At 44.8% G+C, this 13,782-nt stretch overlaps 1 protein-coding gene across 2 annotated transcripts in view; it reads left to right on the forward strand.

Moving 5' to 3' along the window:
* The window catches only part of DOCK5 (dedicator of cytokinesis 5), a 133,156-nt gene that overhangs the window by 96,435 nt on the left and 22,939 nt on the right, over positions 1-13,782 (forward strand). For both annotated transcript variants that reach the window (XM_048513582.1, XM_048513580.1), the window contains 10 exons: positions 3,593-3,687; positions 4,341-4,419; positions 5,064-5,164; positions 7,933-7,991; positions 8,836-8,990; positions 10,060-10,145; positions 11,702-11,858; positions 12,287-12,327; positions 12,446-12,536; positions 12,864-12,983. In XM_048513582.1, the coding sequence (XP_048369539.1) occupies positions 3,593-3,687; positions 4,341-4,419; positions 5,064-5,164; positions 7,933-7,991; positions 8,836-8,990; positions 10,060-10,145; positions 11,702-11,858; positions 12,287-12,327; positions 12,446-12,536; positions 12,864-12,983 (984 nt within the window). The remainder of the gene's footprint in view (positions 1-3,592; positions 3,688-4,340; positions 4,420-5,063; positions 5,165-7,932; positions 7,992-8,835; positions 8,991-10,059; positions 10,146-11,701; positions 11,859-12,286; positions 12,328-12,445; positions 12,537-12,863; positions 12,984-13,782) is intronic.

Below are 13,782 nucleotides of genomic sequence, written 5' to 3' on the forward strand. Positions count from 1 at the left end.
ACAACAACCCTTTAAAGGGTTGTTGAAGCGTCTTCCGGCGCCGCAGTGCGAACCCGCGCCGCTGGTACCGCTATCCTCTGCCCGTCCCACTCTTTGTCCCGTCATGGCGGCTGGCCGTGAAGCCCATGCTGCCCTCAGGCCTCCAGGGGTCGGAGGACAGCGTATGAAGCCACTGCCAGCCGGCACGACGGAGACAAGGTGAGTGAGGATGAAGAAAAGCCGCCTGCCGCTTCACCGACCTCTGCTGAGGAGCCGCCAGCATCGCGTGCATCATGACGACCTCGCCTCCACACCGGGCGAATTCTCGGCGTGGAAACAGGGAAAACATCTATCGGAAACGGCCCTTGTTATTTAACGAAAACCCACCACATCTACTCTACTGAGATCTCTGTTGCTGGTAAACAGTGATAGGATTTGTTGGGGGGGGGGGTGGCTAGGAGCAAGTACTGTGTAGAAAGTTCTACCATATATAAATGTGCTCACCTGGATGTTCTTGGATCAAGGGTACCGCATTCTTAAGATCTGCACTGTGGCCCTTAATTTTAAGTAACAGATTTCTCATAACATGAAGCATAGTCTTCAATTTTGTTGCTGCCGTCTAAGCACTGAATTCCTCCCATCATCTTCACATGCTGGCAAGTTGAATAATTAGGTTTAGCTTTTGCTGCTGTGCTTCTCTGAGTGCATTTGGGTTTGCTGAGCAGTGTAGCCACCTACAGACAATCAAACCTGCATGAAACCTGTGATTTCTGTTGTTTGTTTGCACATAAGACCTGCTCATTCCAGCTGGCTTTGCTTCCTTGCAAATATGTGTGGGATTGCAGACTGTGAAATCATTTCCTGAACATTCTCTCCAACCAGGTTTTGCAAAGGCATCTTTTCAAAAAGCTGTTCTGAATCAGCAGGGGCTACCCTGACCCAAGAAGCCAAAAGTCTGGTGCAGCCTATTGCCTTGTGCTTTTTAGAAAAGAAATCAATCTTTGCTTTCCCAGACCAGTGTTCTTTTGGAGAAAGACCAAGGGGTTGTTAATGGAACAGAACATAAACTGAACAGGGCTCATTAAATCAATCATGTTTCCTGTATTTGCTTTGGATGGTTATTTGAGAAACTGGTAATTTTGGACCCGTCACACGCTGGCTGTTTGGGACAAAACACGTGTCCAAGGATGGCTAGCTGTTTTGTTCATAATCTCACTTTTTCAATAAAATTTATAAAGATGACTTTAAAATATTTTTATCGTGCTAGATAAAGGAGATACAACTGTAGTCTGACTGACACGGTGTGGCTCTTTTGTACAGTTGGGATCCATGTAGAAATGTCAAATGTCCAGGGTCCCCTTTGCATTTCATGGACTTTTGGCCCCACAGTTTACAGGTTAGCCGTGTCTCTTCTGTTGTATACCTGCATATATGCACCTGGTAAAATGGGCTGTAGTCCTCAAAAGCTTAGGTCACAATTAATCTTAGGCCCTTTCCACACTGCAATGGTGCGGGAGTGCGACGGCATCAACAATGCCGACGCAACCCCCCCTTCCCCAGGACCGTTTGCATGGACGGTCCCGGGAGGGTGGCAGGCAGCGGTGCAGCCTTCGCACAGGCTGTGCCGTCGCCAAACGCCTACCTTGTCTCCTGGCTTCCAGCTTGTCGCAGAGGCCAGGGGACATGCCCCTGCAGGCTGGAGCGATGGCTCTGGAGTTGCAGGCCAGGGTGGCGTGTCCCCTGGCCTCAGCGACAAGCTGGAAGCCAGAAGACAAGGTAGGCGTTTGGGGACGGTGCAGGGGAAATGGCGCCTTCCAGCCGCTGCCATTTCCACGGCAGCAGTTGGAAGACTCTGCTTCCGAAAAACATTGCTCAGGGAGTGAGGTTCGGAAGCAGCGTCTTTGCGCTGCTCGGGGGTTGCGAGGCCGGCGCTGCTGCGATGCAGTGGCGGCGGCTGTGTGAACCCCTCCCCAGGGATGCTGTTTTTAGCGTCCCTGGGGCGCTCTTTCCCACCCGTACGGAAAGGGCCTTAATCTTTTATGTGTAAGGAAATTCTTCCTTGTTTTGCTATGGAACCTTTTTTGATAGGTATTTGCACTGGTAGATATAGGCAGTGGTGGGATTCAGCAGGTTCTCACCCATTCAGCATAACCAGTTGTTAAAATGGTCCTTGTAAAAAACCCGTTGTTAAATTATTTGAATCCTACCGCTGGATATAGGCATATAACAACCACAGGGCACATGTATAAGTTCAAGCAAACCTAGAAGAATAGGTACAGCTGCCAATCTGGAGCACAAAAACTCGGGTCTGTGCGTGCCTGGATCGGAGCAGAAGGATCCATGAGCATTGACCATAGTATAGATTCAGGTTGGTATTCCAGGGGTGTTGCCACTTTATCCCTGGCTTATTAGACTAAAAATCATACTCCCATAATGCATGAGTGTTGCACATGCACTAGAGTGTGTGTAACCTCAGCTTGTGGGTTCTGTGGGGCAGTACTTGGAATGAGTTGCAACAACAATTTTTAAACAACAAAATGGTTTACTTTTCTTTACAATTAACACTTTTAAAACATCAACATTTAACGTTACAATTCAAGGTCCTGTTCAGGTTGCATTTCAAGTCCTTCTATTTACAGTCTACTGATATTGCCAAGTCCAAATTCTTCTTTGCAAGTTGGCTGGCTCCTGAAGACTCCAAGGGCTTGATGAACAGGTTGCAACATGATGAAGGTCTCCAGGAGAACTCTCACCCATTACAACCACAAAAGAAAACCCTTAACAAGGTGTTAAGGGCTTATAGAAATCAAGGTCCGAGTCTGGTACCCTTGTCTTCTGCGAAGAGCTCTTGCAGCCTTTCTGCTGCTCTGAGTCTCCACCCCCTTACTGGGTCAACCCATTCTGGGCCAACCCATTCTGGGCATGGGGGTTACATGTGCACTAGAGTACACAAGGGAAGAATAACAGTTCAATGGTACCATGCACATTCTGTATGCAGGCACTCTCAGGTTAAAACCATGGTGTCTTCAGTTTCAAAAAGTCTGATGTAGCGCAGCTGAAATGGACCTCTGCAGGAAACTCATAGATCCCATAAGTAACCTTGAATAGGGCTTGTGCCCATCTACATGCACTCAGAGGGGAAACAGAACTCTGTTGGCTCTGTGGGATATTGTAGCTTCTTAAATCCCCATAATAATGTGCAATAATACTGTGTGGCCATGTTCATGCATCAGAGAACAGAAAAGCTTTGTTGTGCCCTATGCAGGCATTATGCCTGAGGTAGAACAATTTGAGGGTCCATTCTTAAACCATAATTCTCTTTATGTGTTTTGAGTTTCTAATACGGAGATTTAATCATGAACAGTGTATATACCTGAAGTTTTTGGTGGCACAGAAAGATGGCAATTTTCTCTCATCCCTTGGATCTCAAAGCAAGAATTTTGGGAAATTACTAGAAGAGAGACAGGCTTTATCCTGGGCATGCATCTGCGAAACAAACCATATTGGGTTGTGGGGTTTTTATTTTCTAAATGTCTATGCTTCTTGGAATACCTAGCACTTATGAATACTGCTAATACACCTTATTCAGCCTTGGTTGTTTTCTACATTCTAGGATTTCCTGATGGAAACATTCATCATGTTTAAGGATCTGATTGGAAAGAACGTCTATGCAAGTGACTGGATGGTTATGACTATGATGCAGAGCAGGTAATAAACCTGTTGTCCCTATTTCATAGCCCAAAGCATTTTTCCTATGGTCTTGCATAGTCTCGGATAATGTGCATGTTGATACAGCAATATCCTCATCAGATGCAAGTCTGTTATGAGGGTAATATATGTGATGTAGCACCCTGTAAAAGCCCTTTGTGGGTGTGGGTTCTCAATGGATAAAAGCATATTTTTCTGCATTCCTGGGGAGTTTCCTGAATACATAAAAATCCTTGCTTTGACCTGGCTTTGCTTCATTTGTGATTGGCATACATTGCTATGTGTACTCTTACAGTAAAAATGCAAATTGCACCCTTTCTGGTTTAAATGTTGATAGTTAGCACTTTTGAATGTGCCAGATTGAATATGGCTAAAAATTAAACTGAGTGCAAAACTTCCTTTGTTTTCTGCACCATTACTGAGTTACTAAAGTGATGTCTCTTTAACACGGGTTGTTTTGAACTCACAGAACCATCTCCTTGAAGATCATGTTGTTTTTAAAAACAATATAAATGGTCTCGGCTTCTTAGCCAGTATAAAATAGAAACAGTGCCTGATAATTTGTGGAAACACTTCCAAACACCTCCTCTGGCTTTACAGGGATTACAGATACTTGCAGCATTTCCTCATCCATGTTTCCTTAACTTTTCCAGCGTTTTTCTTCGAGCCATTAACCAATATACTTCTGTGCTCCACCGCTTCTTCTTGAATGAGACAAGTTTTGAACTGCAGGTAACGTCAGTCCTGATGGTGTCATCTGCACCTCTGGCAATCATTTCTCAGGATTTGCAGTAGAAGTTAGTAATGTCTGTATAATTCAAAGCGTTTTTAAAATGCTATTATTAACTTTCTGACTGAGGTCTTCCACTTCAGTAGAGACATCTGGTGAGTGGAGCTGGGCTGAAGTAGTGCATTGTTGATGTGAGAAGCTATTCTTTCACTGCACATGCAAAAAGTGTTGGGAGAAACTGGAGCTGTTGAACTCATTCTTCAGCAGAGAGGAGAGGCATTGAAAGTGATGCAGTGACTGCCAATCTTTACCTTTGAGATTGAAGAACTCTGCCTTGTCAGAGCTGCAAAGGATGAGGGGGAGGGCGGGTCTAGTTGTCTTACTGGCTGCTTTGGGGACTGAAGTTCCTTCCCTGGTGAATGGTTAAGAAGGGGTGCTGCAGATTAAGTGTGAGCTCCACTTTCTCCTGCCTTTGCTTCCCAAGTGATTTGTATTTCTGCCTCAGAATCCCAATCCACGGTGGATTTTTCTCTGTTATGAGCAACTCTGGGTCCTCATAGGAAAGAAAACTGAGAAATTATTAATCCAAATTTAATCAAGTCTGTTCTGTAACATATTCTCCCCTTTTCAATTCCCTCCCTCTCAGCTGTGGAATAATTACTTTCACTTGGCTGTAGCCTTTCTTACCCACGATTCCCTCCAGCTGGAGAGCTTCTCGCAGGCCAAACGGAACAAGATGGTCAAGAAGTAAGTTTTCATGTGAGTTTTTTCATATTATTTGTTTTACTTTTTAGGACCAGTTTGCACTTTAAAACATGTGGTCTTGGAACATCAGCCTTGCTTCCATTTGCACCCCAACTGCGTCCATTGCAGAGGCAGTAGTCCTCTGCAGAAGACTTTGCTCTGATATAAGTGGTGCTTTTGGGTTCCTTTCTCCCACATTTGCTTCTCTCTCCCAACTAAAAACTTCATTTAAAAAGAGATGGTTGATGGCATAAGCAACTTTGCTTCTATCATAAGCAACTTTGCTTCTATCAACTTTGCTTCTATCCCGGTCGCGGCTAGCTCCTTGGTACACTGAGGAGCTACGCCATATGAAACGGGAGCTCAGACGGCTAGAGCGAGTGTGGAGGAAATCTCGTGACAGGGCTGCGCGAACATCTTATAGGACGTTTATGAAGGCCTATGAGATGGCGACTTGCAGCCCTGTCTTTCTTCTCCTCCTCTCTCGCATCTGCTAGCTCTCGCCTGGCACAATTATTTCGTATCATTCGGTCACTCACCTCATTGTCTGAGGGCTCTACAAATCAACAATTGGCTATTAGCTGTGAGGCATTTATGAGCTTTTTTGTGGATAAAGTCGCGTCGCTCCGCCAGGACCTTCCTTCCACCTTAGAGACAATAAATGAACTGGAGGCTCCCTTGCCGTCTTCTGGCGCTTGTTTGACCCAGCAGTTTTCCCTGCTCTCTGAAGCCAGCTGTCGACATTGTGGGTCCTGGCTTCTGTTAGACCTACTACCTGTCCTCTGGATCCGGGTGGCCCCTCCTGGCTTATTAAAGCATGCCGGGTGGAGCTACTGACCCCACCTGTTGAATATCGTCAATAGCTCCCTTGAGCCAGGAGTTATTCCGGTGGGTTGGAAGGAGGCAGTGGTCCGCCCACTCTTAAAAAAGCATCCATCGTTAGATCCCTGGAGATCTGGCCAATTACCGCCCCGTTTCGAATCTTTCGTTTCTGGGGAAGGTAATTGAGAGAGTGGTGTTGGAGCAGCTTCAGGGCTTCCTGGAGGACACATCGGCGCTCGATCCCTTCCAGTATGGCTTCCATGCTGGGCATGGGACGGAGACTGTTCTTGTCGCCGTCACAGATACGCTCCGTATGCTACCTGACTGAGGCGGATCGGCGCTGCTGGTGTTGTTAGATCTTACCGCAGCGTTTGATGTGGTCGACCACGACCTTTTGACCCACCGCCTGGCCGCTTCTGGGGTGCGGGGCACTGTCTTTCAGTGGATTGCCTCGTTTCTCCGGGACTGGGGTCAGCAAGTGTGGTGCGGGGACCAAGCTTCCCGGAGGTGCCCACTTCATTGTGGTGTGCCTCAGGGGGCACTGTTGTCCCCGCTATTATTTAACATCTATATGCGACCCCTTGCTCATTTGGTACGGAGCTTTGGGCTGACCTGTCATCAGTACGCTGATGACACTCAGCTCATTCTGTTGATGGAGAGGGGAACGGTCATCGCCCCTGCGGCTCTCCAGCATTGTTTGGAGGCGGTTGCTGGTTGGTTGAAGCAGAGCAGGTTAAAACTGAACCCGTCAAAGACGGAGATCCTCTGGCTGGGGCGGGAAGGAGGGGGTGGGGATCTCCAGCCGCCAACATGGGAGGGGGCTACATTGGCACCGGCCTCCTCCATTCGTAGCCTGGGGGTCCACCTGGATTCATCTCTTTCAATGGAGACCCAGGTGGCCCATGTAACCCGGGTTGCGTTTTTCCATCTGCGCCAAGCCCGGCGGCTGGCCCCCTTCCTCTCTCAACCGGACCTGGCCACCGTGATCCACGCAATGGTCACCTCCAGACTGGATTATTGCAACTCGCTCTACACAGGCCTTCCCTTGCGTCTGATTCGGAAATTAAAATTGGTCCAGAATGCGGCGGCACGCTTGCTCACAGGAGGTGCCGCCAGAGACCATATCTCGCCTGTGCTGTGCCGCCTGCACTGGTTACCGATTGAATTCCGAATTGTTTTCAAGGTGTTGGTTTTGACCTTTAAGGCCTTGCGCGGCCTGGGACCCTCGTACCTACGGGACCGTCTTGCCCCATATGTCCCAAATCGGCCTCTGCGCTCAGCAGAGGCAAATTTACTGGTGATCCCTGGCCCCTCAATGATGCGGCTGGCCTCCACCCAGGCCAGAGCCTTTACAGCTCTGGCCCCTGCCTGGCGGAACGCTCTTCCTCCAACTACGCAGGCCCTGCGGGATCTTAATGAATTTTGCAGGGCCTGCAAGACGGAGCTGTTCCACCGGGCCTTTGGGGAGCCCGGCCGCTGATGCCCCCCCCACTTTCTAAAATCTGTGGACCCTGCCATTCCCCCTCCCTCTTCTTTCCTCCCCCCCTCTTTTCTTAGGGGACTACGAGTAGGACGCCATCGGTAATTTTGATAGATGCTGCATTTTAATGGGGGTCGATTTTAACTTATAGAGCCATATTTAATAACTATTTAAAAATTTGATTTTATTTGTGCTCTATCTATTTGTTTGTTCGCCGCCCTGAGCCCTTCGGGGGAGGGCGGTTTATAAATATAATAAATAAAAATAAAATAATAAATAATAAAATAATATAACCTAATCGTCTGTCACTACTTACCAGCTGAAGACCAAAGTTTTATGGCATGGGGCAGAAGGGTGGCCAACTGTTTGCAGAACCAGGCCTTGGTTCCCCTGGATATTTGTGAAAATCAAATGTTGGTGTGTATTCCCACTCTCTTTCTCTCTCTAATTCCATGTACTCTTTCTGCAGATATGGGGACATGAGGAAGGACATTGGCTTCAAAATAAAAGACATGTGGAATAACTTAGGTAAGCATCAAGCACCTGCTAAGAATGTGGAGTGGCAGTTATGGGGTCTACATAGCTTGAGTAGTGCAGAGTCAGCCTTCATTTGTAAGATCAAGCTGTACACAGTGCATTCCTTCATCTCATGGGCAGGCCACAAGCTTTTTTGCTGGAGAGGTTGTCTTTGGAGACTGAAGGATATATAGGAGAAAGTGGGGTTGAGAATCTGAATACTTGATGGCACACTGGCACAGTGGTGGTTTTAAACCAGATCTCCCCAGCTATGCTGGTTACAGTCCTGAGTTCCTCACTAAAGGTAATGCAAAGAATGGTGGGTATGATTATAATGTGCTCAAAGCAGTGAAAAGAGTGAACAGGCCACCAGTACCCTTGAAAATGCCTCTCAGCCATTACAGCACATAGAATTTCAGGAGCATGGCAGCTAAAAGGGTGAAACTACAATCTGAGGATCCCTGGTTCAAATCTTGCCTCCTCTTTAACCTCACTTGATAGCCTTGACAGACTATTTAGCCTTATGGAGATACTACTGGCACTACTTTACAGGGCTGCTGTAAGAATGATAAGAAGATACTGGCTGTTGTGGGTTTTCTGGGCTGTGTGGCCATAGGTCTGGAAAACAGACTTCGAAAACAGCCTGGAAAACCCACAACAGCCAGTTGATTCCAGCCGTGAAAACCTTCAGTAATGCATAGATAGGATAATTTAGAGAAGGTTCTTCAGACACTGAAACCACTCTATACATGTGGAGCATTGTTAATCATTATTATTCTATTAACAAGAGCAGTGTGTTCTGAAGCAGATGTGGCAGAATGGCCATCTGCTTTGTCCCTGATCCCCTTCTTTGCAGGACCTCACAAGATCAAATTCATCCCTTCTATGGTTGGCCCGATCCTGGAGGTGACCTTGACACCTGAGCCTGAATTGCGAAAGGCAACCATCCCCATCTTCTTTGATATGATGCAGTGTGAATTTAACTTCAGTGGGAGCAGGAGCTTCCATAAGGTATGGGAAAAGTACAAAAATGGGTTTCTGGAGGGAAGTGGGAGGTTGAGATTTGGGGTATGTGATATATATATATAGACAGTCACATACAGGCAGTAGAATGTTGAGAGCCCAAAGGCTTAATATAGAACTTCACATGTTCAGCTGGAGGAAACTGTGAGCATTCTTAGCCAGAGCACTGAGAGTTTTGAGGAGAGAACTGAAGTGAGAATCAGAGTGAACAGGACAGTTTTAAAATAGGGAATCTGTGCCAAGGTCCTGGAGTTAACCTCAATACAGTGACACTGATTAATCACACCAGTGGCTTCACTGATTTTTCGGAGGAGAACTCACTCAGATATGGGGCAGTGAAACTCCTGAGGGTGGTTGAGTTTTTAAAGAGAGAAAGGATTGGGTTTCCTGGAGGAAAGTCCCAAGTCCTTCTGTGAGAAGCACAGTGACACTCTAGTGGAGAAGTGACACTCTAGTGGAGAGACTTTCAAGTTAGTGTCTGAGGAACTGTGTAGGTTACACTTACCCATCGGCAGAATTAAAGGTTTAGCACATAAACTAGAAAGCCAAACAGAAAGCTGGTGGGTCTTTATTGTGTGTATACAACAAATTGAAGGCACTAAACAAATTGACAGCAACAAATTGAAGGCACTGAAGAAAGTAACCTGTATGAACCTTGTATTAAGTGTAAAAAGATACTGAAACAACTTGTAAATAGTAACCTATCTAAAACTAGCTTCTTGTCTTTGTGTGTGTGTGTGTGTGTGTATTTGTCCTTTGCCAGAAAAACTTCCTGATTTAGTTCTTGTAAATAAAAACATTTGATTCTTTGTTAACCATTATAAGTCTCTGGTGCCAGATTATTATTATTTTATTTTCTGACATGAAGGAAAATGTTATTTAGGGATCCCTTCAGAGTTGCTTATCTTCCTGTCTGTGAAGTGACCATGTGAAACAGCTGAAGAAAGTTCTTTTAAATACAGGAAGTGCAGATAAACATCTTGTGTTGGCAGTTTTGGGATATGAAGTGGATCATCAATATTATATGATTTCTGATTCTTTTGCTTTGCCTTTGTAGTTTGAAAATGAACTTATAACCAAACTGGATCAGGAAGTTGAAGGGGGTCGAGGAGATGAACAGTACAAGGTTTTGCTGGAGAAACTGTAAGTGTGTGAGTGCTCTTGATTATCTTTATAGGTATACTATTTGTCTGGCCTAGACAGGTGCCACCATTATCATGGACCTCTTCCTATGAAAAGTAAACACTATATATGCAGTCACTGAGAACCAGTGTTGTGTCTTGGTAAGAATGTTGTACTGAGATCTGGGACGACCTACGTTCCAATCCTCATTCAAATATAAAGCTCATTTTGGGCATTGGAACAATTCCTATCTCTCAGCCTGACTTACTTCACAGTGTTGTGGAGTCAAAATGGAGGAGGAGAGAACCATATAGTGAAGGTCAGGGCTTAAAGGCTGTTTAAGAAAAGGTAGTGCAGTTTCAGAAAGGAAAAAAAACTTAAAAGTTTTAAAATGCTGAAGAACACTCTGGGAGTCTAGTTCAATAGGGGAAACCAAATAAAGGGTTAAGACTCTGGGAGTCTAGTTCAAGAATGGAAACCAAATAAATGGTTAAGAAGAGTGGAACCCCCTCTTCCTTTGCTCAAATTGCCGCTGCCCACACACACAGTTCTTTTTACAGATTGACAGAGAAATAAGAAATTTTCATCATGTCTGTTTTTTCCTGCAATACTTTGCATAACATAGTTTTAATGTCACATTCTAAGCCTTGAGTAGTACTGCAGCATATATCAGTGCTGCCATTACAGGTAGTTCAGGCTGGAGCTGTGTTTTCTCCCAACTAGAAGATTTTAGATGAGTGTGTTTCTTTTAAATGCAAATGTGACAACTGAAAGGAGTCCTCATGTGCCAAGGCCGTCCTCACTTTCGATCTATCCAAAGGCTGAACAAGTTATCCTGCCACAGGCTGACACTAAGCGATCTGCTGGCAGGAATTAATTCTCAGCTGCATTACCTCATGCTCAGGACTATTGGCACTTTCACACATGCAGAATAATGCACTTTCAATCCACTTTCACAATTGTTTGCAAGTGGATTTTGCTAGTTCGTCCAGCTGCAAAGTGCATTGAAAGTGGATTGAAAGTGCATTATTCTGCATGTGTGAAAGTACCCCAAGTCTATGTTGCCCTTTAAAAATCCCTGTTGTGCATGAAACAAACCCACAGCCAGCATTAACTAGTTTGATTCACACTGGATTTTTGACACTTGGAACAACAACTAGCATGACAGAAAGCTACAAAAGAGAAAACTGTTGTAGAGGTTTGAGGGACGACTAAGGCCTCTGCTAAGGATTGTCCATATGTCCGTTTTGTTTTCTGAACTTTTCACAAGACTGACATTTCCTGTCATCCATGAGTGTTAGAAGGATATTGCCTTGTTTTAAAACATAAAATGGAATCCATGTAACAATAATACAATTTTTTTCCTGGTATAGGCTGAGGTAGAACAAAAGGAATCATTCTGACATTTTCTTTTTACTGACCCTTGTATTTTCATATTTTCAGACTGTGTCTGTAGCTTTTCGTATGTACGCTGAACCATTGAGGTGGAGCAGGTTGGGGGGTGAAATTAAATATAATGTAAAAAGTAGAATTTCTAATGTGTCTCTTCTTTCTTCATTCCAATGCGCTCGCCACAGTCTGCTGGAACGCTGTCAGAAGCATACGTACCTATCAAGCTCAGGGGAGGTATTTGCTCTGTTGGTTAGCAGCTTGCTGGAGAATCTCCTGGATTACAGGACCATCATGCAAGATGGCAGCAAAGAAAACCGCATGAGTTGCACCGTGAATGTGCTGGTACGGGCAGGGATCTCAGACTATCCAAATGACTTCTATTATACTATCTCTTGGACAAACCTGGTGCTGCATTCATGGGCCGAAACCCCATGAATGCAGGGAGAATGTGCATATTATGTTTGTTTTGTTTGACATCTATAGATGTTGAGCCTGACGCTGCTGAGAATGACATGTCTGCTGTTCCCCTCAGTTTTTTCCTGGGACAGATGGGTTAGCTGGCTGATAGCTATGTCCACATTTCAAGCAGGTTTTATAGGCCCAAATAAGGATTTTATCCCAGGGCTCCACAGCCCAAATCAAACATGGTGTCAGTTATTTTTCAGATGAACCTCTTGTTAAGAACACATGCCTTCTGTATGTATTTGATTTGCACTTTTCTCTGTGAAATTTGGTTCTGTTATTCAGAGTACTACTTTTTTCTTTTGCAGAATTTTTATAAAGAAAAAAAGAGAGAGGATATATACATCAGGTGAGCCCTCTATTGGAGGTGTGGGGTGAATAGGGGGAATTGTTGTGCGGTGGATTCTTCCTTTGGAACTCAAGCCTTGGCCATTACAATAGTTTTCTGACGTGTTTTATCATTCTAGATATTTGTATAAACTCCGGGACCTGCACAGAGATTGTGAAAACTACACCGAGGCAGCTTACACGCTTCTCCTTCATGCTGAGTTACTCCAGGTGAACTTTTGACAGCAATAACTGGTAGTGACCAACTTTGAAGTTCTGGTACCACTCTACCACCTCATTCTATTCCCCGTGTGGAACAGCTCAGTGAGAAATTTTCTATGGGATTGAAACACCCCTAACTTTTATTTTCTAGACCAGGGGTAGGGAACCTGCGGCTCTCCAGATGTTCAGGAACTACAATTCCCATCAGCCTGTTCTAGACCATATCCCTGATCTCTGTAGACTTTTAGAAGGTTTCTATTTGGATGTCTCAGATTGTGGAATTGTGTTCCCAGGAGCAATATTACAGAAATGATCATGTTCTTTTTCTTACGCTAGTGGTCTGACAAGCCATGTGTCCCACATCTGCTTCAGAGGGACAGCTACTATGTCTATTCACAACAGGAGCTCAAGGAGAAGCTGTACCAGGAAATCATTGCATTCCTAGACAAAGGCAAGGTGAGCCAGCGTGTGTGGGACTCCTTGGGTGTTTTCAAACAGGCAGAATTGGAAGATGTGGTCTGTTAGACAAGAACTACTTAAGGAGTAGCCCCACCCATGGAGTTTTAGTGGGCAGCTCTGCCTTTTTTTTGGTTACTTGTAAATAGGTGGGCATTTTTTTAGTATTGTTAATGATTATCAAGACAATCTTTATCATCAAGATTTATGAGTGCTGGTGGAGCTTGCTAGTTCAAGACTCTTCTCAGCCACAAGTTATCTAGGTAGCACTAGGTCACCCAACTGCAATATGACAAATGATGTAGGCCTGTTTTCCAGGATTTTGAACAATTACTGTTGTATGGATTATTACTTCTGGGGAGGATTGGGGTCTGTAGAACCCTTTATTCATACCTACTTGTTTCCTGAGAACAGGAGTGGCATGAAAAGCAAACTGGCCATCTTCAGGAAGAAAGGAAAATTACATCTCTCCTTCTGTTGCTAAATTTTAGCCTGGACCTAATTCTGGGTTTTGATTTTTCTTTCTGAATTATTAATGTGGTGTTGTTGAATAGAGATTATATGCACGATTTGGAATCAAATCTGTGTGAAGTGTTTTCATTACTGAAAGCCCTCATGAATGTTAGATAGCTTCATTATTGTTGATGAGTACTGATACAGTCTTTTTCAGTGTTTATGGTACTGTGTATAAGGCCGAGGATGTTATGATTGTCCTCAAGGCCTATTAGTTCTCCCCTGTCCTGGAGGACATCTTGTGAGTGTTTCCCACCCTGTGCTCAGGGAGGCAGAAAATGATGTA

The sequence above is a fragment of the Sphaerodactylus townsendi genome, linkage group LG12 (assembly GCF_021028975.2).
Source record: "Sphaerodactylus townsendi isolate TG3544 linkage group LG12, MPM_Stown_v2.3, whole genome shotgun sequence".
Taxonomy (NCBI): Eukaryota; Metazoa; Chordata; class Lepidosauria; order Squamata; family Sphaerodactylidae; genus Sphaerodactylus; species Sphaerodactylus townsendi.